General features: G+C 40.4%; 1 protein-coding gene across 4 annotated transcripts; it reads left to right on the forward strand.

The window, feature by feature from the left end:
* Positions 1–301: 301 nt before the first annotated feature.
* atp2a2b (ATPase sarcoplasmic/endoplasmic reticulum Ca2+ transporting 2b) lies at positions 302–21687 on the forward strand (the record flags this gene model as incomplete). Of its 4 annotated transcripts, XM_083902216.1 has the most annotated exons (24): positions 302–435; positions 1284–1301; positions 1415–1497; positions 3510–3614; positions 5490–5628; positions 11142–11222; positions 12113–12198; positions 12688–12843; positions 12939–13080; positions 13310–13476; positions 15618–15706; positions 15802–15904; positions 15985–16116; positions 16204–16323; positions 16498–16716; positions 16802–16925; positions 17014–17225; positions 17348–17568; positions 17671–17873; positions 18223–18308; positions 18441–18574; positions 18696–18813; positions 19087–19207; positions 21559–21687. In XM_083902216.1, the coding sequence occupies 24 exons, from the start codon at positions 318–320 to the stop codon at positions 21570–21572; spliced, it is 2991 nt and encodes a 996-aa protein (XP_083758342.1). The 4 variants fall into 4 exon arrangements, with proteins under 4 accessions (XP_083758342.1, XP_083758339.1, XP_083758341.1 ...); XM_083902213.1 differs by lacking the exon at positions 21559–21687 and having other exon boundaries at positions 19087–19356; XM_083902215.1 differs by lacking the exons at positions 3510–3614; positions 21559–21687 and having other exon boundaries at positions 19087–19356.
* Between the last annotated feature and the right edge of the window lie 2598 nt (positions 21688–24285).

Here is a 24285-nt window from a genome sequence, read left to right on the forward strand (position 1 = left end):
GGAGGATACCGACAGAGACCGCGATGTTGATATGAATGATTTGCCGAGGGGTTGCACGGTAAAGACAGCGGAGCACAGCCGGTGAATTCAAGCGGAGCCCAACAGTTAGCGTTAGCTTTAGCATTTTAGCTACCTTTTAGCTTAGGAGCCGCTATTTGGTGCCTTCTCCTCAAACACCTGCTCGCCTGTGTTTTAGCTAACGAGCCGGTTATCGGTCACACAGTCGTGGTCTGTGTTGTTTTTAAAAAGCACGAGGTGACGCCGACGAAAAGGAGACCGGAGGTTATACGGCTGGGACCAGCAAGTGGCCGTCAACCATGGACAACGCACACACAAAGACGGTTGAAGAAGTTTACAGCTTTTTTAACGTCAACGAGAGCACGGGTCTGAGTTTAGAGCAAGTGAAGAAACAGCGGGAGCGATTTGGACCAAACGGTAAGGAGCTGGTTGACGTCAGTTTTGTGTAAAACAAGTAGCTTAGCTGCCCTCTCTCCCCCCTGTGTCATGTATGAATGGGCCATGGCTACCGGCTTGTAACGTGCTGATGTGCTTAGCTAATAGAGAAGCTGCTGACGTCACGATGTGTGTGTTGAAATGTTGGGTAAAGGGCCGGGCAATGATTCACTAAAGTTACATATCGCTGATTAGTTTCTCTCACTATCCATGTATCTTAGGTTCAGGCATCGATTTGTTTATGTATGGTGCTAGCACAATATTGCTTTAAATGTGTTATCTGTGTTGGTTTTGGTTCCACAAATACGTTTTCAAACCACATATGACCAGTTTCTTCAACTTTAACCCATGACCAAAACTCATCCAATAGTGATTTATCAATAATTATCGAAATCGACTGAATAGAAAACTTTTAATGTGATTAAAAGTAGTCTGACGTGCAGCTTTTCTATGACAGATGCCAATATTTAATCCATGTCAAAAGTTTGATTGAATAATGTAATAATTAAATTTCTTTTTTTCCAAAATGAATTGTGATCAGGCATCATCAAGCAGCTTAACTTCCATCACGTGTGTCTACTGCTACCACAACATGCTATTCTACTGCATGTCTGTGGCTATTTTGTAATTATTTAGAACATACAGCAATTGCTGTGAGTATGCAACTGACCTAAAAAAAAAAAGAAAAACTATATTTATACAGATCAGGTTGACAAACACATTAACAAAAAGAGGAAGAAGTATTTTTGTTATATATTATCTGCTGACGTCTAATTGAACTGTGTGTCCACCTCTTTTTTGGCCATGGTCTGAATGTGCTGTTTCTGCAGAACTGCCGGCTGAGGAGGGTGAGTACACTCTTTGTCATGATACATGCAATGAGTCGCTTGTTCTCTCAATTATTATTATAATTTTTTCCAATGAAACTGGTGTGTTTTTGAATGAAACTTTTCTCCTGTAGGTAAATCCCTTTGGGAACTGGTGATTGAACAATTTGAAGACTTGCTTGTGAGGATCCTTTTACTTGCTGCCTGCATATCCTTTGTAAGTATATCCACACAGTGATGTGTGAGTGTGGGTTGTTAAGTTTTTATTACCTTTACCAAAGAGGTTAGGTTTTTGGTAATGTTTGTCGGGGGGGTTTTTTGAGCAGCATAACTCGAAAACCAAAGGAAGGATTTTGATGAAATTCCTTGAATGTGGGCTATGGCTCAATGATGAAATTATTACATTTTTGTGTTGTTACGGATGTGGATTCAAGATTTAAGATAAGGGATTGTTTAAAAATTGTGTGAATATGTGTGCCAAAAATGTCTGTATTGCTTCAGTTCAGATCTGGTTTTTGATCTGAAGTGATACTGTGGGAAGCTGAGAGGCCGTAGGGGAGGGCCTTTCTCTAGTTTTTATATATAGATAAAGTGCTAGTTACAGTGACATAAGCTCAATAGCATATTTTTAATTTCTGCACACCGCTAACTTCGCTTCTTGATAGTAGTAAAGGTCTGTGAGTGGGTTGTTAAACTCATATTGGGTAACAGTATTTTAGTGCGAAGCTGATTCTGGAAACCAGGCCTATTCATTCTTATCTTATCATATAATATTCTGGGTGGAGTGGGAAAAAAGCAAATTCTTGGCCTCCTGCCAGTTTAACGCCGTTAACGCCGAACTTTTCACCTCCATATTTAGTGGTCCAGTTAGTTTTATTTTCTCAACAGAGCTTAAAAAGTAGGAACCAAACTTTTCTGTTTGAATCAGAGGAGAGCCCATCACAGTTTTAGAAAGAATGCAGTTTGAAAGTGGAAAAAAAGTCTCCCAGAAACTGTGTTTGGTGACACAACCCAGAACAATATTTATAATATATCTGTATTTGTAATTATACAAAAGCAAATCTTAAGTAATTGCATGTTCACACTTTCCGCTGATGGGTTCAGCATCCAATGGTCCTGTTTCTATCTACACTCGATGCTTTGGTTAAAGAGCTTTTAAATCAATGGCTGTAGTAAACGCATACTCTTAATCACACATTCTCTTTCATTCATATTAATATTTCAGCACGATAGTAGTTCCACTACAAAGGTAGACACAAATATTCAATTAGACTTTTTGTCAGCGCTCAGGAACTGTCAGGGATCCATTTCGCATTACTAATTTTGATAGACTCTTTGAAGCTGACATTTTATTGGCCATTATTAAATAGGTTGATGTAAAAAAATGAGTCCTATGAGACAATCCTCCCCTGACACAGATTCTAAAAAGAGGATATACTGGCTACTACATTATCAGTCTTCCTAGCATGACTTTAATATGTACAGGGCCCAGTTTTGTAATGATTTTTAAAAGCGACTGTGGGATGTTATGTTAAATATGTTTAGATGGATAGCATGATGTTCTGAAACAAACAGACAAACCTGATAATCATGACTGATCAGTGATATGTTGGCAATGCCTCAGTGTTACTAAATAACGCTGCCTGAAGCTCGTATAATCTGGTTCGTCTCCTACTGCATAAAATGTCAGTTCAACTTTTTACATTGATGTGTGACACAGTCAGCCATGTTTGATCATCAGTATTTCACATTGAATCCTACAGAAGTGAATGGAAATGTATTTAGGAGGAGTTTTGTTGTTGTTTTTTTACAAATTGGGGGATGTATTGTTTGAAAAGGCTGGAAAAACCACACAATCTGGCTGTCCTAGAAGTTAACAAGTACACAATAAGTTCAAAATAGCTTTGACCTTTCTACCCTGTGTTTGAGCCATGCATGTGGACAACGAGGTGTGGTTTGGTCGCAGTGGGCCGATATTATCTGTTACACATTGTAGTGATTTACACAGTCCTTTGTGTTCAGTCAATATATTGAAAAAATAACCCTTCATTGCTGAAATAACAAATGCAACTTAATGAGTAAAATAGCTGTTTAAATGTTTCTCTTTGTGTAGTGACTGACCTTATCCCAGGTCAGGACTGCAATGATCCCTGTTCCAGCACTTCCACATGAATAGGCATTTGTAAATGTATTTAACTGTTCATTTCTGTTTCTGTGATTTGTTTTTAGGTGCTGGCCTGGTTTGAGGAAGGAGAGGAGACTGTTACAGCCTTTGTGGAGCCTTTTGTTATCCTACTTATTCTCATAGCAAATGCCATTGTAGGAGTCTGGCAGGTAAACATACCTCACATTTATGAATGCATCTCTACAGAGTTTTTGTTTCTTTTGTTGAAGACTCTTATTTAAGGAAATGACAGCAAAAGACAGAAATCTTGAATGTAACATTTCCCATTCAGGCCAAGGGTACAGCACACTTTATATCCTGCAGAAATGCTGCAACCATGACCTGCTCCAATTACTCACTTGATGTGTTCCTCATTTATTAACCTACCTTTTTAAAGTAACCCTGGCCTTTACCTGGAAACCAAGCAAGGCAAAATTTGGTCTGCAGGAGTGAAATGTGGCCTGTATTTCTTTGCCTGTGTAATCATACTGCGTATACCAGCTGAGTCGAGACCTTCCCTCAGAATTTATAGTTTCACTTCCTTTGAGGAGCAGTATTGATTTGTCAACATACACATTAATTATAGGGCTTGAACCAAATGCAGTAAAAGTCATGATTGGAGTCGCACAGAAAATAGACGACTGTCTTTATTTTAGATATCAATCAAGTTTGACCCAAAAATCGCCACGTTAATCTGCAGTTCCATGTGTCTGTTTATGCTCGTTTTGGGGTCAGCATAGCCAAAGTCTTCGCAATAAATATGGATTAAAATAGTTTATTACACATATTTCTAAAAGGAAATGGATTAAGTTGGTAAACCCCTGAGTGTTATTTATTTGGCCTGTTGTTGGCCAGTATGATCAGAGTTTAAAGAGCTGTCTACCTATCATGAAGACATCATTTTCCTACTATGACAAAGGTCAGAAGTGCATCTCTTCTAGTGAAAGTGTCTCTTGGGATAAATGTCTAATAAACCCATTTGCAGAACAGTCCCCTTGGTGTTTGAGTACTTAGTCAAAGGAGAGACCTGATGGGTTGGATGGATCTCTGCTGATGAATTGTCTTGTTGATAACGGAACATGCTTTTTGGTGTTTCACTGAGGCTTGTAAATGCGGAGTCGTTAAGTGCCTGATTGTTTGCTTTGGTTTATGCAAACAAAGCCTATGTGATGTAAATGTAGGGAGGCATCTGCTGCTTTTCTGTTGTCACCAAGATAGGATAACCTTCAACTGAATTACAAAGTAATTTAGGACTATAAACCTCCGCCCTTGCTGGCAGCCATGATAATGGCGTTTTGTTCCTGCTGTTATTTAAAAAAAAAAAGACAATGATATTCTGAGCTTTTGTTCTCCATCCTTTGCCATGTTCGGATTAGTGCTGCCAGCCACCCGTCTAATCTCAGAGCAAGTAGTTGGACAGGGGGAAGCTTGCGCTTAAAGGGTAGCTGTTTGTAAGAATTGGCCAACTATTGAATTCATACTCCAAACAAATGGGGGCAGCATATTCTCAGAAAATTGGCGTGTCCATTTCTATCATAATAAACAAGGAAAACACTCATCTGTTCCCCCTTGGCATATTATAGTTATTAACATGTTACCAAAGCTGCAGGATTTGAAATATTATACCATTAACACAAAAAAGTAACTGTTTTCTTAAAGGAAAATAAGATTTCAGCTTCTGTTGATGATCGGAAACGAAATATCTCGGATTTATTGTCAGGAATGATTCCATGCTTTGGCAAGTTCAGTATACAAAGGTCAGCCACAACATTAAAATAGGTAACATTCAACGTTAACAATGTGCTTTATATCGGGCTCTCCAAAACCATGTCACGTTATGAACTGAGTTAATTTTTGTTCCCATTTGCTTATGTGAAGATTAAGTGAAGTCGGCTCTCAGCTTTCTACTTTGACTAACCATGCTGTAGAGTTTACCGCATATCTAGGAAGACACTTTGCCTCCAATTTTTCCATCCAATGTGATGCTTAATATTGTATGAAATAAATTCATTTATAAAAAACCTAATTCTCGTCCCGCCGTTTAGGAGCGAAATGCAGAAAATGCCATCGAAGCACTTAAGGAGTACGAGCCAGAGATGGGGAAGGTGTACCGCCAGGACAGGAAGAGCGTCCAGAGAATCAAGGCTCGGGACATTATGCCTGGAGACATAGTGGAGGTGGCAGGTAAGATGGGAGAATGTTAGACTTGCACTCCTCAGACAGAATGTATTCTTAAACCTGATGTTCTCACTTCCTTGAATGATATCCTGGCAGGTGAAAGGGTTGGTCAACAGAAAAATCAGTTTGAGAGGTCCCATAAAAAAGATTTTATGTGAAAGCCTTTGCCAACTGAGTTGATGTTTTCAGTAATTCATCATGCAGATGCTACCGGTGATTGAAAAAGCTTCATAGCACTGATTATCAGTGCTGTATACCTCGTCAACAGTGTTGTGACGTACTCTTCTCACAGTCTAAACATAGACACACAGCTGATCCTCTCATCCTGTTCGTCTCCCAGGACAATTTCAGCATAATGGTAACAGCAAGTAAGAAAGACAGTTATGTAATACAAGAGCAGAGGTCTGAACATTTCTTGGCTAACCTCATCTTCGACTGGGGCACACGTGTTCATGCCGTTTGCTTCACTGCTCTGCCTTTGTCAGTGTCCCTCACCGACCCTTCTATTTCTTTGGTTGACTTTTCTTTCGTGCGCTCTGTCTCTTACTGATGCTGCTCTGTGTTGCCTTTTGTCACAGAGCAGAGGTTGGTGGACAAAGGTCACAAAAAAGATTTATATTCTGTCTGTAATTGATTTTTGAAGCTACAGCAAAGGTCTTTCAGAGTCATTGCTGCGGGGCTGTAACAACCAACAATTTTGTCGGTTACATCAGTTTTGGCTATTGAGAGAGTACTCTACGATTCATCACGCTTTGATAGACTACTAACAATGTCTTATTAAACTGTCTGCTAGATTAATGAATTAAATTCAGCAGGATTTATAAGGTGGCAGTGATGCTCACGTCATAAACAGTTAATGCATTTTAGCTACACTAAGTGAGCGGATTTGCAATGGGTATTTTTTTTCCCCTTATCAAACAAAAGAAAGAAGACAAAAAGAGAAACGCAGCACTGTTGTATGATTTTACCCTGGAGAACAGCATGAAAGCAAAGACTCATTCTTAATCTTGGTTAACTGAAGGCAATCCGACTGATGGCTCTCATGAGTGCTCTTAAGCAGCTGAATTATGCTCTGCTCAGCACAAATTTGAACTTGAATATCAAATTATAAAGAAAGCTGATGTAATCTGTATATTGAGAATTCAAGTTCAGGACAAAGTTATCCCCGTCTTTTTTCCTAGTTAATTTATGAGTTATTTCCTCTCGAAAATTTAGTCAAATGTGTGTTTCTTTAACCTCAAGTGGGTCACATCTTTTAAATGTTTTAGGAGCAAAGAAATCCAAACATATTTTCATTCAAGAAGCCAGAATGTTATTCGAAACCCAAGTTAATTGATCATCAAAACAGTTTGCAGTCAATTTAACCATTTATAATTGATTACTTTTTCTGTAATTTCCAGTCCTAAAGATAAATGTATGTTTACCTGAAGGAAGCAATACTCTGAAGTGGTTAAGAATAAAGCATAAAGTTAGGTTTGTGGTAATGCTCAGTTTATCAAGCTTAAATTTTCCAATCTCATTGATGATGGTCCTTTTATGAGAGAGCAGAATCTCAAGACCTGCACTTGACATTGTCAATAACACTTCTAACTTGTTATAATTCAAGCAGAACCGGCGTACGTGTTGCAGCAACTATTATGCCATATAAAGAGTTGCATAGGGCCGTTCAGTATGCCAGTTTAAACGTTGTAGTTGGACAGTGTGTGAATCAAACAAGTCCACCTGCTTTAGGTAGCAAGCTGTTCACATAAATATGGTCTTAAACGTGATAAATGGGCCTCTGAGCTCACACAAGTAATGAGGATGGAGTTGATTAGAGTTGCACAATATGGAATTGACATCTGCAAGAGGTTACGCAGTTACATTTACTTATGTGTTTTTGTTCGCCATGGTAGGCGAAACCAACCATTCAGCCAAAGCATTGCAGAATGGCTAATGGATGAGTGAAAATGCTGGGCTGTAAAATGTCTTGTCAGATTCGGCGTATGGTTTATATCTCAGGAGTACATTTAGATTTAGAGATCTGATAATCTTACTGTCACCAGCTGAACATACTGCATTATAGCAATTAAGTGGAAGTGGAAGTCAGATCTGGAATACCCCTCCGTTCTCAACTACACAGAAGACGAGATGCTCTCTCCTTTCATCGCCATGTTTACTCCTCTGTACTTGCTCTCTTTTTAGTCACCTTTGAGTCTCGAGGCTATGTTGCACCAACAAGTTTAATGTAAATAAAATATGTCAACTGTTTTTATTTTTTTACAAACAACAACATAAAAAGGTCATAGAAAATAATTTAAAGCAATATCCCTATCTGATTTTATTGCATACTAGGGCTGGAACGATTAATTGTTAAATCTATTATTATTTTCTTGTTTCTCGGCTCCATATAACAGGGAAAAAAACACTAATCATCATTTTTTTTACATTTTATTTCTGGATCAAACAACTAATGGATTAATTCTTCCGTTTGTTTTTGTGTTGCTTATGTCAGAATAACTCAAATGGGCCCTTTATTCACTGTTTAGCTTTGCTAAAAACCTGAAAGGACTCATTGTTTAAATTTCTGCCAGCACTCTGCTCACGAGAGTCTGACGCTCCTTCTCGTCTCTGCTCTCCTTTTGACTTGCTTTTGTTTCAGCGTGCAGTCTGTCATTGTGCTAAATGTTCTTTATTGCTACAGTGATGCCTTTGACCATTTTAACATCAACATCCTGTGCACAAAGAATAAAAGCATGTCCTTTCCTGCTTTCTTTCTCTTACATGTCGTAGTCTACTCCGATGCTTATCATATGCGAGGCTCATCAGCTTTGTTGTCCCTGGTGGTTTTGTGTTACTGTGTTTTTTTAGTGGTGGGACAGAAAGGTGCCAGGTAACATTTAGAAATAAATAATTTGTACTCCAGATGGCCATATGGCCAATTATCCTCTTACGCTGAAAAAAAACAAACGATAGTCTGTTTATTGTCAACACTAATGCTATTTGTCTCTATGCCTCTATTGTGCTTCCTGTGTTTCCGTCTGTTCTGCCTCTCACACAGCTGACAGCTAACTGAAATTACAGTATGTCATGTTCTGTATATTTGTGCATTATTACGTTTTTTTCCCCATATTCATAAGGGGGTGGAGAGTCTCTTGAGGGCTGTACGACCTCATGAAAGGTCCCAGAAGGTTGCAAGCCTACGTGCTAACACATCCTGGGGCCTCAGTCTCTGGGAGAGAAAATATACACAACCCCCTTAAGACCTCTTCATTTTCACTGGACCTCCCATGATGTATAGTTGGGTGTTGTTTTATGCAGTGTTTACTGTTATGTTGATTTGATCTCTTGTTGTTGTGGATAATTTCCCTTTGCGGTTAATATTTCTTGAGATTCTTAAGGAGTGTTGAGTCGCATTGGATTAGTGGTTTGGTGCATTGTTAGGGTGAAGGTGGAAACATAGACCCTGGATAGTGTGACTCTGTATCCCATTAGCATTACAGGACGTGTGGGTGTCATCACTCCAATGTATGCGCCCTGACATTCGTTCTTCACACAAGGAAATAGATAAAGTCCTTTGTTCACGAGAGATTACAAAATGACCCTCTTTTCTTGTAGTCTGACCCCCTCATTCCCAGATAAATCTCAAGTTAAGAGCCTGGTTTTTGTGACGAAAAGAAGGATGATTTCTAATTTACACCAAACCCTTTCAGCCATATTGATAATTGCATGGCAATTTCACAAGTTTAAGGGAGTAGTTTGAGTTTAATAGGATAGATAATGAAAAAGATTGATTGCTGCCCTACTGTTTCAAGTTATACACTAGTGGTAGAAGGTTTTCTAATTAGTGACTACTTGGACAAGGAATCTTCCCACAGGGTTTTGAGTCTTTATTAATTCCAGCAAATGCAGTTCTTTATCTCGCTTCTGTCCTCCTGCGTGCCATACTTGTTCATCTTCTCCACTATCTCCTGTGTGTTGGGGGGGGGTGGAGTTTGAAGGCAGGCAGGTGATGATGAAATGCTTTTGACAGCCTCTATTCTCCTGGAAGACCAAATTTGGTAGTGCACTTGGTACAGTCCAAAAGCTCCACTTGTCGTGCACTCGGCATAATCACATGTTCCAGTAATAAGATAGGTGTTTTAAATATTTTTATAGTGTAAGCAAACCATGAAACTACAGTGATGGGGCATCGGTTTTATGGAAGACACTTCTGAGAATTTCCTATGTTCAGTGTCTGTATTCTTGGCAAGGCCACAAACTCATGAGAATAGTGGGAATGAATGAACAAGAAGACATCATACTGTTTCTATTTTAGCGCGTATGACGTGAAGCGGTTTCTCCTTGCTTAAAACCTGAAGTTTTTTTCATATAATTTCCCCCTCCCCCAAATCCAACAGCATGTTTCTAACTGATCAAAATAGTTTTCCCATTTTTGGACGTGTGTTTTGCCGGACTCATCTAAGCCCTCTTCTCAGTCTCTTCTCTCCCCCCTTCCCCCCCACCTCTTGCTCTCCACTCAGAAGGGCACTGCAGAGGCCCACGGGTTGGTTTACATGACCGTCGCCACTCTCAACTGTCCACAGAGGGCTCTTTTTAAGAGCCTGTGTGTCATTGCTTTTTATTGCTTTTAGCCTCAGCCTTTTAAGATGTTGTGATGTCTTACTGTAAGGTGAAAGTAATGTTTCAAGAGTGGCATTTTCCATTGTGCTTAAGAATTTCATTAAAATGTCAGCCATCAGTTTTGGGTGCTCTGGGGACCCGTAGCTGCGCCATAGTCTAACAGTAATAACACAATATTATGCAGGGAAGACAAACAGTACAAGAATTTATAGTACTTTTTTAAAGAAAAATATTGGGTAATATTTCATAAATTGTCATCTATCTTAAACAGCGCTTAACATTACAATATTGCATTTGTCTCATTACACAGAAGTGTTTTATATGAAAACCAAAGGTGTCTGAGTGCACCAAAGACGAATTACTCAAGCTGTTGCTAACAAAGCAGTCGGACTGTTTGATACTCCTGTCAGCAAAGCTATTACACACGAGTGGCTTTAATGGTGCTTGTCCATTTTTGCAAAGGAAATTCTTGTTTGGAATCTGGTGTATATCCAAATTTCACATTTGTTTAACTGGGGGCTCGCTAAAGCTTAGCGTCAGTGGAAAGAATGAGCAGCAATCTGTGCAGGAGAAGAGTTGAACATGAAGATTTTTTGATTCTCGCATCCTCTCCCCAGCAAATAAATTAAGCATGACATTTTGTGACTCCCTTGAAAGCCATGAGTTGGGAGAACATAGCAGGTTATTTAATTTGTGAGACCCGCATGTATGTGTGGGGTGTATTGGATGTTAACTTTTTATCTTCAAGTATTTTCTCGCTTCATTATCCTGTGCTCTAACATGAGAGCAGTCTTTTATAGATTTATGTGACTCTTCTTTCTTTATTGCTTGGAATAATGAGTTTGTATACTCTGTTAACTTTTTCCAGTCACACAAGGTGTCATGCGTCTTTTCTGATTTGTCGTTTCTGTCCACAGTTGGCGATAAAGTGCCTGCAGACATCAGGCTTACTTCGATCAAGTCGACCACACTGAGGGTAGACCAGTCAATCCTTACAGGTAAGACCCGTCATAAATGATTTACCTCTTTTTTTTTTATGCCTGCATGTTGTTTGTCCGACTTCAATAACAAATACAACACTAACAGAGTGTTTTTACTGTTGATTTGAGTGGCTGCCATCTTGGAAACCTGTGTTAGTGGAAAATATTCTGACATAGGTACTTTCTAGGAAATTTCTAGCTACAACTTATCACATTGTAATATCCTGAAATGTTTCTCTTATAGCTTCTCTGTTTACATGTATTGCATATTTCTCTCCAACAACCCACATTTTCTGATCCACCCTGTGTAAATGAAGAATATCGGCTAGTTCTACTAGTAGTGTTACAGTAATCACTGCTCTCTCGATACATAAATATACTAAAAGACATGAATGATTTGGTTCAAAGGAAACAAAACAAAGATGACTATGGAGGGATAATTGGTCGGTGAGGTAAATGGAAAGTAAGAGGAGAACCCTTAGGATGGATAATGCAGGAGAGCAGGGGTTTATGCGAAACGTCCTTTATTCTCTCGTCTTTCTTTGCTGCCTTAATTGGTAGCAAATTCCAGGGGATATTTTAGAATTTCTGCTGTTTTTCCCTCTCTTCTTTTCCCCATTCATGGCCATAATCCCTGTCAAATGCTCCCCGCCTCACTCTATCAGACCTTGCACAGATAATTGCACAATCGCGCACAGTGAAAGCTCCCCATAACCTGCATCAGACATGTGGTTTGAAAGGCAGTGTGGCAGTGCAGCGTTTGGTAACCGTCAGGCCTGTTCTGTCAGCTGCTAAAATCTTTTCCACACATCTGTCCAAAATGTCAATCAACCACCACAACCACCATCGTTCCTGCGTGGGAACTCTACTTCTCTCCCCCTCATATGTTTTGTTTCCTCTTCCTGTAGGAGAGTCTGTGTCTGTGATCAAACACACTGACCCTGTGCCTGACCCGCGTGCTGTCAACCAGGACAAGAAGAACATGCTCTTTTCTGTGAGTGACTCACAAGAACATTTTCAGCTGTACAGTGCTATTTTATGCTTTTTAAATCCGCCCCCCTCTCCTCTTTATCTTCTTTATGAGTCTACCATGGCAGCATCAATGGAAAAATATTGAATATCCTTTTTTACGTTGTGCAAGTTTTGTCTTGTCCGTGAATTAATTGTACAAAACTCTTCATGTCTGAACAGTCACCTGCCATTTCAGTCCTTAATATGTTGAAAGGATTAACATTGTACACACACACCTACAAAAGAAATGTGCTTTCAGGCAACAGGTAGAATACACCCCCATGGCCATTTTCCACTGTTTCAGTAATTTGTACTGGAAAGGAATTAATCATGCTGCGTGTTGTTTCTTGCCCCTTGTTTTGACACCTGTGCCTCTTGTGACACATTTCTCAAATGTCGTTATACTAGTCTCACCCATGTGTCCGTAAGCCTAATGAATGAACATGAATGCTTTCTAATGTGTCCTTCTCAGGGCACCAACATCGCAGCTGGTAAGGCGGTTGGTGTGGTGGTAGCCACAGGTGGCAACACAGAGATTGGCAAAATCCGGGATGAAATGGCAGCAACAGAGCAGGAGCGCACGCCACTGCAGCAAAAGCTGGATGAATTTGGAGAGCAACTTTCCAAGGTTATTTGTGAAGTTAAATCATTCCCTTTTTTTGTCAAAATGCTTTTTTTTGTTCAGAATCTTAAATGACTGTATTTATTTGAATGTATTTCAAGGTTATTTCACTGATCTGCATCGCTGTGTGGATCATCAATATTGGACATTTCAATGATCCTGTCCATGGAGGCTCTTGGATTCGCGGCGCCGTCTACTACTTCAAGATTGCTGTGGCTCTGGCAGTGGCTGCTATCCCTGAGGGTAAGCCTGTCCTTGACATGCTATTTGCTCTGAGAGCCCCAGTATCATTTGGCTCTCCAGGCTGCTAAATTGCTATAAAGCCTTATAATATGGATGAATTTGCAGAGCTTTGATATAATAAATATAAATGGACGTCTACATATTTTTCGATTCGATTATCTCCTCTCACATACGTCTTCATTCTCCCCTCTTCCGCTTCTTCTTCGTCTCTGTTGCTGTCTTTCTCCAGGTCTGCCTGCTGTCATCACTACTTGCCTGGCATTAGGAACTCGCCGCATGGCCAAGAAGAACGCCATTGTCCGCAGTTTGCCCTCTGTGGAGACCCTCGGCTGTACATCTGTCATCTGCTCTGACAAGACAGGCACTCTCACCACCAATCAGATGTCTGTGTGCAGGGTAAGAGAACAATGAACACAGATAAGAAACCTGACGCCTCCCTTTTGGGTTTTTCATGTGGAAACTAATATGAGAACATTGGAACATGAACATTTCAACTCCAATGACTTTCCTTTGGCTTGATGGTTGCACAACAAACATGTCGCCCATGTTTTTCCAAGCCTTCACATGAGTAGTTAAAACAATAGATTCTGGTGTTTATAGGTTAAAAATAAACCTTTAATTTCATTTAATTGCCTTAGGTAATGTTTTTTTTTAGTCCATCCGTGACTAGAAAGTCCTATATATACATGCTTATGTCCCTGATGGCGTATTGTTGCTATTGATAGCAGTCATTTAAAGTCGGCTCATTAACCTTCAACATTCAGCTCAGTTCACCTGATATGAAGCTGTTTAGCTTATGCAACAAGATTCAACAGTATGTAGTTTTGCAGCTTGTAAAGCCATTATACTTGGTCAGACTTTCCCATTAACATACTAACTAGCTAATTGTATACTATATAAACATAATAGTCATGAGTCATTAAAAATCTATTTACCTTTGACACTTTTTTGCTGCCTTAGATGTGTTTGTTTTATGTGTAAGCAGTGTTAAGATTATTCATATGCCATTTTTTAACATTCTATTTCTAAATGCATGTTTTTCTACTTGGCATCATGGTTTGTTGTTCCCAAGATTCTGTTGAGTCCAGCAATTAGTGTTTTAAGTTGTTATGGTCCCTTAATTATGTGGCTCCCTATGCTACCGAGGCAGCGTATGACTCAGTCACATCCTCCTTTGGGAAAAAGTGCTGTTAGCCGGGTGAAAGGTCTGCAGTGCAATGGGAATTTGGCATCTCAAACTGGAAGAAATGTACAAAATAAATAGAATTTTAAAACAGCTGCCATACATAGACGGAGCAAAGGCTGGCTACTTTCCAGACGTATTTGATCCTTCCTTTTTTTTCCAAGTGTAAATTTGTCACTGGGCAATAAAACGACAGGCTTTTGTTGACACTGGGACTTTACTGAGCAGTGCGCACAGCTGATATTAAATAGCTAATAAGAGGATACTAAATAATACATTTGTGTAAAAGCAAAGAAGAAATAGATGGGGTTTTATATGACCAATGAATAGCATGTAAGTTGGTCTTACGTTTGTCTTTACCTTGCAGCTCTTTGTTCCATCTTTTCTCAGCCCTGTCCTTCAGCCTTTTATGTTGTTGGTCTTCACATCGCTCCTCCTGTTCTCCCAGCTCGTTTCACTCTCCTCCCCCTTGTGGTTTAAGCAGCATACTGATTTGTATGCAGTAGTTAGTCACTTGCAGCAGAACCAGCAGTAGAGTTGCATAACTGACCTTGAGTTAAAATATTCTCTCTCTGCTGTTTCTGCTGTCTCCTCTTCTTCTGCTCATCCTTAATTTTGAGTGGCTTTGAAAGGCTTCATGTACCAAAACCAAACAGAAAAATTTGTGATTAATGCACATGTGAAATCCACAAAAAAGTCCCCCTCTCCAAACAAGACTGCACAGACATGCATGTGTCGTAATTGACCACATCTGTAATGCGAGTTTATCAATCTGCCCTGACCCTCCCAATTTTGACCAACAATTGTACAAATGTTGAATAATCTGTGAGCATTCCTTTGTCCTTCAACCTCTAAAAACCCTGCGTTTCCTCCTTTCTCAAATGTTGAGCTCTGTCTTGGCTTCTGATACCTCTAATGATTCAATTTCAACAGAAACTGGTTAAACATGTTTTTATAAATCCTCCCAAATGACCATAACTAGTATCCCCACAGATTTGAGCAATCAAGGTCAAACTATTTACATCTTGATGTGATTCACTCCCGTACCGAGTGTTTTCATTTGGAACGCTGCGTCTGCCTTCCTGTAAGATGACATTTATGGACCTTCCCCTCCAGAGAGCTCAGTGTCTGCTTTGGATCAGCATTTCATTGCTTTACCCTGTTAAATGTTCAAATGTACTTGTGGCATTAAGTTTCTTTTCTTTTATGGACGGCTGTCTGCTGCCACCTGCTGCATGCAGACTGCCTTTGCCACCATGCTTATTGTCCACAGTGGTTAGTGAGCATTTATGCAGAAACACTAAGTGTATATTATTGATTACTAATACTTTGCCTCAAAATGTGTCATTTCTAGATGTTTATCATTGACCAAGCAGAGGGTGAGCATTGTTCACTGAAGGAATTCAATGTCACAGGCTCTACATATGCCCCCAATGGAGAAGTGTAAGTATTCCATGTCTTCAGCCTGTGCTTTCACATGAAAATCATCAGTCAAATTTGGTTTTGATGTACACCACCTAAAACACTCCTTTCTTTAGGTTCCATGAGGGCAAAACCGTCAGATGTTCCCAGTATGATGGCTTGGTGGAGCTGGCCTCTATCTGTGCTCTCTGTAATGACTCTTCATTAGATTATAATGAGGTTGGTGTTGAATGATGGCTATCACACACTCACCTCTTCCGGATTTCCTGATTTAAGTTAATACTCTTTGTCTTGTGCAGACAAAAGGTGTGTATGAGAAGGTGGGAGAGGCCACAGAGACGGCGCTGACGTGCCTCGTAGAAAAGATGAACGTATTTGATACAGATATCAAAGGCCTGTCCAAGATTGAGCGCGCCAACGCCTGTAACTCGGTATGTTAGCTTGACTTCTTTTAACTCCTAACTCTAAACAGAGGAGGAGAAAGTGTTGATTGTAATTGTGTCTTGCTGTAATTTTAGGTGATAAAGCAGCTCATGAAGAAAGAGTTCACCCTGGAATTCTCAAGAGACCGGAAGTCCATGTCTGTGTACTGCACTCCGAACAAAGCCCGCTCTTCTGTTGGCAAGATGTTTGTAAAGGTGAGAAATTCACATTGACACTGACTGCAGAGATGTGATTTAATTTAGCTTTTCTCTTGTATCTCCTTCCCACTGATTAACAAAAACAGTTGAAACCCACATATGAACAAATTCAGCCCTGCATATCATCATTCTTACACTTCTCCTGATTACCCTGTCTTTGTCTGCTAACAGGGCGCTCCCGAAGGAGTGATCGACAGGTGCACACACGTGCGAGTCGGCAACAACAAGGTGCCGCTGACCCCTGGTATCAAAGAAAAGCTAATGTCTGTGATCAGAGAATATGGAACCGGTAGGGACACCCTTCGCTGTCTGGCTCTGGCCACCCGAGACACCCCCATGAGCAAAAATGAACTGGCATTAGAGGACTGCACCCGCTTCGTTGAGTATGAGGTAAGAGCCGAAATCGTTCACACAGTTGTTGCTAAAGGTTTTGGTTTTTGAGATATTTTTTTTGAGCAGCAGTTTGTTTTTCCAGACCGATCTGACGTTCGTCGGCTGTGTGGGCATGTTGGACCCTCCCAGGGCAGAAGTCGCAGCATCCATCAGACTGTGCCGTCTTGCAGGCATCCGAGTAATTATGATCACCGGAGACAACAAGGGTGCGTAGAAAGACGAACATCTACGTAGAGAACACTTCCAGAAAGCTTAAACAATGCCTCTAAACATGTACTTTAATTTCCACTGTAGGAACCGCGGTGGCCATCTGCAGACGTATTGGTATTTTCAGCGAGGACGACGATGTCTCCAGCATGGCTTACACTGGCCGAGAGTTTGATGACCTTTCACCTGCCGCGCAAAGAGAAGCTGTGGTCAAGGCCCGCTGCTTTGCCCGTGTCGAGCCTTCACATAAATCCAAGATTGTTGAGTACCTGCAGTCCTACGATGAGATTACCGCTATGGTGAGGAAAAAAAGGACTTGGTTTCAAGTCATAGTCCTATTAAGATACACTTGTATAAAGAGAAACACTGATAATCAAGAGATAATTAATGAGTCCTGCTCTGGTTTTTATCTTCCCTTCAGACTGGTGATGGAGTCAATGACGCTCCTGCACTGAAGAAGTCTGAGATTGGCATCGCAATGGGCTCGGGCACAGCTGTGGCCAAGTCGGCTTCTGAGATGGTGCTGGCTGACGACAACTTTTCCACCATCGTGGCTGCAGTTGAGGAGGGCAGAGCCATTTATAACAACATGAAACAGTTCATCAGATACCTAATTTCTTCCAATGTGGGCGAAGTTGTCTGGTAAGCATTAATGGTCTACATATAGATATATAAACCCCCATCCGTTTCCTGTGTAATTTGGTTCCTCTGACAAACCCTGTGCTTCTTCTTCTCCCTGTTCAGCATCTTCCTGACTGCAGCTCTGGGCTTCCCCGAAGCTCTCATTCCCGTTCAGCTGCTTTGGGTCAACCTAGTGACTGACGGTTTGCCCGCCACTGCCCTCGGCTTCAACCCGCCGGACTTGGACATCATGAACAAACCCCCGCGTAACGCCCGCGAGCCCCTCATCTCTGGGTGGCTCTTCTTCAGATACTTAGCGATTGGATGTAAGGGTTGAAGTTTGTAATGATTTTAAATACTCAAGTATTGGCTGAAGTCTTTTGACATGCAGCAGTCTGCTGGTTAAATCAAGTCAACAGTATCACCTGTTCAGTACAAAGACTAGCAATTGGCACCTGCTCACAGCTGCCACGCTTGCTTGATTTTAATGCAGAGCCACACACACACACACACACACACACACACACACACACACACACACACACACACACACACACACACACACAGTAAACCCCTCACATGTAATTACAGTTTGTGGTCTTCTCAGGTTTATGCTAGCAAGAGTCTGTGTCACTGTGTGCAACTATACAATGTGTTTTTGCTCTGCTTCACCAGGTTACGTGGGTGCTGCTACTGTTGGTGCTGCTGCCTGGTGGTTTGTTGCAGCTGAGGACGGACCAAGGATTACCTTTTACCAGCTGGTAAAGAACTACATTCAAACAACTGTTAATTAAGCATAAATACACAAAAGCAAAAACCTAAATTAATCTGCAGAAGGTTTTTTCCCCAAATGGTGACATGACAAGTCTGTTTTTTTTTTTTACTTCTTACAGAGCCACTTCCTTCAGTGTGGTCCAGAAAATCCAGACTTCCAGGGAATGGACTGCAAGGTGTTTGAGTCTCCTTACCCTATGACCATGGCCCTGTCTGTGCTGGTCACCATTGAGATGTGCAATGCCCTCAACAGGTGGGTGTTTTGAGCAAGGTGTTTGCTCTTTAGTCACCAGGAACAAACACCCATACTCCAAATCCTTTCTTCAAAGGTGTTGTTAACAAAAGTTTTTTTTTTTTTGCCCTTGTTCCCTCAGTGTGTCAGAGAACCAGTCCCTGCTGCGTATGCCTCCGTGGGAGAACGTGTGGCTGCTGGGAGCCATTTGCCTCTCCATGTCTCTTCACTTTCTGATCCTCTACGTGGAGCCACTACCAGTGAGAAATGTTCCTTATAGACTACGCAGTGTTTCCCAAATCACAGTATCATACTTTTTTTTTTTTTTAAACATACATCTTAACTAAAAGGTTGGGAAAATTCAGCAAATTTGTTCAAGGACCCCAGAACAGTCTATGGGAATGACTCGACTGTTTACCATGAGATGATTCCATTTTAGTGCAGTCAAGCTTGGAGCTAAATTGGTAGTATATGTGACAGAATTGAAAGAGACGCCTGTGGTGTGACTCCTCTCCCGTTTTTCTCCCTCTCAGATCATATTCCAGATCACACCGCTGAATCTGATACAGTGGCTGATGGTGCTCAAGATCTCTTTGCCCGTCATCCTACTGGACGAGTTCCTCAAGTTCGCCGCCAGGAACTACCTGGAGCCTGGTAAAGAGCTGGAGAAGCCTGCCAGCTCCAAATGCTCCCTGTCTGCATGCATGGAGGGCATCTCCTGGCCCTTCGTGGCCGTTTCCCTCCCCTTGGTCCTCTGGATCTACAGCTCCGACACTAACATGGCCGACATGTTCTGGTCTTGACTGACTTGAGCACAACTTTGACTTTTTTTTTTCCCCCTCCACCCACCTCCTCCTCCTCCCGCCCCCCTTTCCTTATCACCACCACATCACTCTTTTCCTCCCTCCTCCTTCTCTGCCCCCCCCCCCCCCCGACCCCCATGTGCATAGGTAGTGTGTGTGTGTGTGAGCACGCGTTTGTAGAGTTTAGTGTGTGCTTGTGCGAGCCCCACCACGTGTGTACGAGAAGGACCAACATTAACACATGAGATGTAACACATAATGTAAAATGTTAACATTGAGAAGTAACCTGTTCTGAGTCGGGAATAGGATCTGTGAATAGACGAGGCTTTAATTGCGAGTGTTAGAAGACCGTCACTCCTGCAGCTGTGGACTTGGTTTTGTTGATTTGAAAGGAAAAAAAAAATACTTTTTTTTGTTAATGTCAATATTGACTTTTTGAGGTTTATATTTTAAATGATTTAGGGAATATCTTTTGTCTTATGTCACTACAGTACCAACAGTAGATTGTTTAGTTTTTTTGCTTCGATTCCCTTGTCATGAAAAAGAAAATTTAAGATATCGGAAAGGTTCTTGTTCTGTACAGAAAATGAACACTATTTTATGCAATTTTTTTTTTTTTTTTTAAACGGCTTTGTAAATTGTTTGACCAGCGTGGCTTAGACATACCGCCTTGATTTCTTTTCTAATGTTTACCATTGTGTCTTCAGTATAAACTCACAAGTGTTTCAAAGAGAGAGGAAGGACGACTTGCGCGTGTGCGTGGCAGGCGAGGACGGGGAAAGGTCTGGGTGCGAACGTCTGAATGCTCCGCTTAAACAAAAACGAAAAGCAAAACTCCGCATGCCCCGTGTGACCAAGCATGGACTGTATATGGTTTTTCTTATTTCTAATTTAATGTATACCCCTCCCCCCGTCATTGTTAAGAGTTTAAATTAACTTCATGGATGTCTCTTTTTTTTCTTTTTTTACTACGATGATTTGAACATAAGCCAGTTTTTCTGCACTAGGCAGAGCACAGCTACCTCAATATGATAAAAGATATTTTTTTTTGCTCATCTCTAGATGCTTTTCCTGAGTGGTCTTGCTAATGTGTAACATCTGAGGTGTGCCCCTATTCGCTCGTGCAGAAAACAAACAACTTAATATTCCTTCAGCCTAACACTTTTAAGAATATATATATATATTGTTTTGCATTGTGTTTTCCTTTTTTGACGTCATTAACTTTATTTGCTCTGGCGACAGAACTGATTGGGAAATGACGCATTGTCAGTTTCCGTCTCCATGTTGATTCAAAGGACAATAATATTAAACGATTTTGAGAAATCAATACCAATACAAGTACTTCAAATGAACTTGGAATGCAAATGAGAAGCCAAATGTTTTCTTTTTTTACTTAAAGGAAAAAAAACAACAAAATACATTCTTGAACCCTTTGAATCAAAGTGTTTTCTGTCTTTATTCGATAACGATTTTAGGTTCCGGTGGTTGTCGACATCATCCACGTTAAGTGTTTTTGTATGTTCATATGATACTTGAATACAAATCATTTCAGACATACGAATGCTCGAGTCTTCTTGGCACAAAAAAGACTGGCAGGAAATAATCACTATACAGTGAAACCGATGTTGTGTGTGTGTGTGTGTGTTTGACTTAACAGGCTTTCTTATCTTTTAGAGGTTGTTTAGTGCTGGGTAACCATACTGTGTGGTTGTGTTTATGTATGTTGGAGCTGAGCCCGTACAGACAACTGCACTAATCCCAAAAATCATTATTATTATTATTATTATTATTATTCTTTTTTTTGTATGGAGTTTTCTAAGTGTGTGGCAAGCCCCCCCGTGTGTGTCTCGTCTATAGCATGTTTGTTTGCGATGAGAAGCCTGGGTGTGTTTGCACTGTGTTTTCCGCGTTAACAACTGTGTGCTTTCTTCCACAATGCCTCCCATTGGCTCCCTGTCACTAGAGTGAGTATCATGTCTTTTTTTTTTTCCTACTCCACAAAATGTCACCTTACTACAACTTAAAATCTAGAAAGGGACAGAGTTGATTCTATTGAGTTGCAATCACCGTGAATGTCACCGTGTGCTGTTCTTTTCACCACTCTGACACTCGCATATTATTCACAAAATGGAAGTGTGCAAATGTAAATAACCGTATATGTACCTGTCTTATACTGATGAAGTGTTTCCTCTCTCCTTTCAGGTTGGCTTTCATAAAACAACTTTACACAATATTTAAAGAGTTGAACTCAAAGGCCGGAGTCCCCCCGAGGCCTCTCGGTGCACACAGTATGTATTCACCGCAACACCACGCACCTCCGACGCCATGATGACCAGCAGTGTGTGTGCGTGTTGTTGTTGCACCAACAATATACAGGACATGTTTTCACAGTCATGAGACCAAACATAATAGAGGTTGTAGAAGTTGTCGAGCTGGAAAACTGTCCCGCCGTTCACCACAACACAAAAACACTTATTACACACTTATACCTCTGTGTGCAGATGCTATATCAATACCACACTGTTCCAGTTTCCAGTTTTGTGTGCAGGGAAGTTTCCCCCCCAAACACCCTCAACATCCCTTCTTGCATGATAAAAAAAAAAATGGTAGTGTTATAGAGACTCTTTAAAAACACAGTCTTAGCTGTACATCCGCGTACAAAAATCATGCATGCAACTCCGCCGCTGTATGTAGGCTTTGCAATTTGTAATGTATAGATTCTAATGTATAATACTCGTACGACTTACAGACGGTTTTATGATAGTTATATCGTAGACATGAGGGGAGATCACTGTTTTTAAACGTAACGGTTTGGGTAATTTGCACAATATTAGACCGTGAGCGTCGACTCACGCTGAACTTGACTGTGCTCTACTTTCCTTCTCTTATCTGATTGTCCTCTTCCCTCCTTCTCCCCCTTTAAGTATCGTAGGCCCATCATCACCGAGCCATTTCCATTTTGAATAACTCCTTTGCAGTGAGGTCGGCAGACTTTGACGCTCATTTGTAATTCTTGCAATACGACAGTGTTTTTTGTTTTTTTCCTTACTGCCTCTGCGTTGTCGTCATTCTGATAATTATTGCTGTTATTCCTTCCGTCATCATTCAGTATATCTTTAATAACTGCTGTAAAACTGTGATCTAATGTGAGGGGGAGGGAGGCCTGTGTCGCACCCCCGTCCCCCCTCAGCAACTCCTGATCGAAGAACAATATTAACCATATGTAAGATAAAAAAAAAATAATAATTAAAAAGACGATCATTATTGATGATTAGTAATGATTGTATACATGCATTACTGCGGTTGTGGTTTCAGGTAAATAAAGTAATATACTATTTGAATTTGAAGTCCTTTTTTTCTTCATGCATGTGGCAACACACGGTCATAAACGGAAGCATAAATACCAGTGCAGTACAGAGTAGTTGTGTCATTTAAGTTCCAACTGTTATCTTTTCATTTTAATCCATTTTCGAACCACATTTAAATAAGACTATACAATAGCACTCATTTAAATGTCCCATATTATGCGAAATCAACTTTTTAATCATCTATGTCCTTATATTTGGGACTATGGAGGCCCTATCAGTCAGCAAAGTGTGAAAAAAGATGACTCACTCATGTTTTTGTGGTGCGATGTTGACTTCCGCGCTCACTGGGACGCCACAATGCGCTAAATTCCTGAAATGGTTGTCTCGCGGAGCTCCGTTTATGTCCATGCGAGAGGGCCGGCGAGGGCAACAGTATCCAAAAACAGGAAGTCTGCGAAAAGTTCTATTCTTGGCTCCACAGTGCAGCACAGAGTTCTACACAAACTTCCAGCCTCAGAGGATTTATCTGTCCAGTGGATACATGTTCTATATGAAGGCAATGTGCCTGCTTGAGCCTGCAAATGATCACTTTTCCAAAATGCTAACTGCTGTTAGCTCCCAGTAGCCTCTGTGGCTGATGTCATTTCCTGTGCCTTAAGTTTCGTTTAACTTTTTTTTTTAAGGTGGACCTAAAGAGATACTACTAAACAGAGCATTCTGGACAGGGCTGTTTTGGCAGAGTGATTGAACTGCTGTGGTGCTTCATCCTTATGTTATTTAGACCAAAGCAAGTCACAGACATGTTCATTATGACACCAGGGAACTAGGTTAACTTGGAGAAACAGGATATAATATGGGACCTTTAATACAAAGCATCAAATGTATATGTACAGTACATACACTGTTCAGTAAACAAACTTAATCCCAGTTTATATCAGAATCATGTTATCATAATCCATCATATGTAAACATTATGCAAAATGCATAATAACCTGTATTTGTTTACACAGTTGCAATCAAATGTGTTGTTGGTTACCATTATAATTAAATAAAAGCCACACACGTTTACCCTCCACTAGGTGGCAGCATTTGCCTGACAGGAAGAGTCACAACTTTCTCAAGTGACGTAGAAAGGAATAATGTTGCCTTTTTAATAATAATAACGGATAATTCTAAATGTATCAAGAACTATCGACACTTGCATAAGCACATAAAATAGTGAATAGAAAGGGTAGCAAGTGTACAATTAATAAAACAAGTGAAGAAATAATCAATAAAACTAGAACCTAAACTAGATTACGTCATAGCCTAGTATCCTGTTCTGTGAAGATTGGAGTTAATATAAATAAACATTGTCAATTTCAAATTAGCAAAATAAGTACATAAATAAATAAAAATCGGTAAGATATATATCAAAATGTGTATCAGTGTTGTAATATTATGTCTTAATTAAGGCTCAGGATAAAGACTGGAATATAAATGATTTTCCTTATTATTTTTATGTTATCCTTCACGGGACAAACACACTATTCCACTGATGTGAATATTTAATAAAAACATGAAAGATGAAAGGAAGTAAAGGTCGTGTGTTTGGTCAGGTGAGGAGCGTCTGTCTCTTTAA

Source organism: Microchirus variegatus, assembly GCF_963457635.1.
Source record: "Microchirus variegatus genome assembly, chromosome: 16".
Lineage (NCBI taxonomy): Eukaryota > Metazoa > Chordata > Actinopteri > Pleuronectiformes > Soleidae > Microchirus > Microchirus variegatus.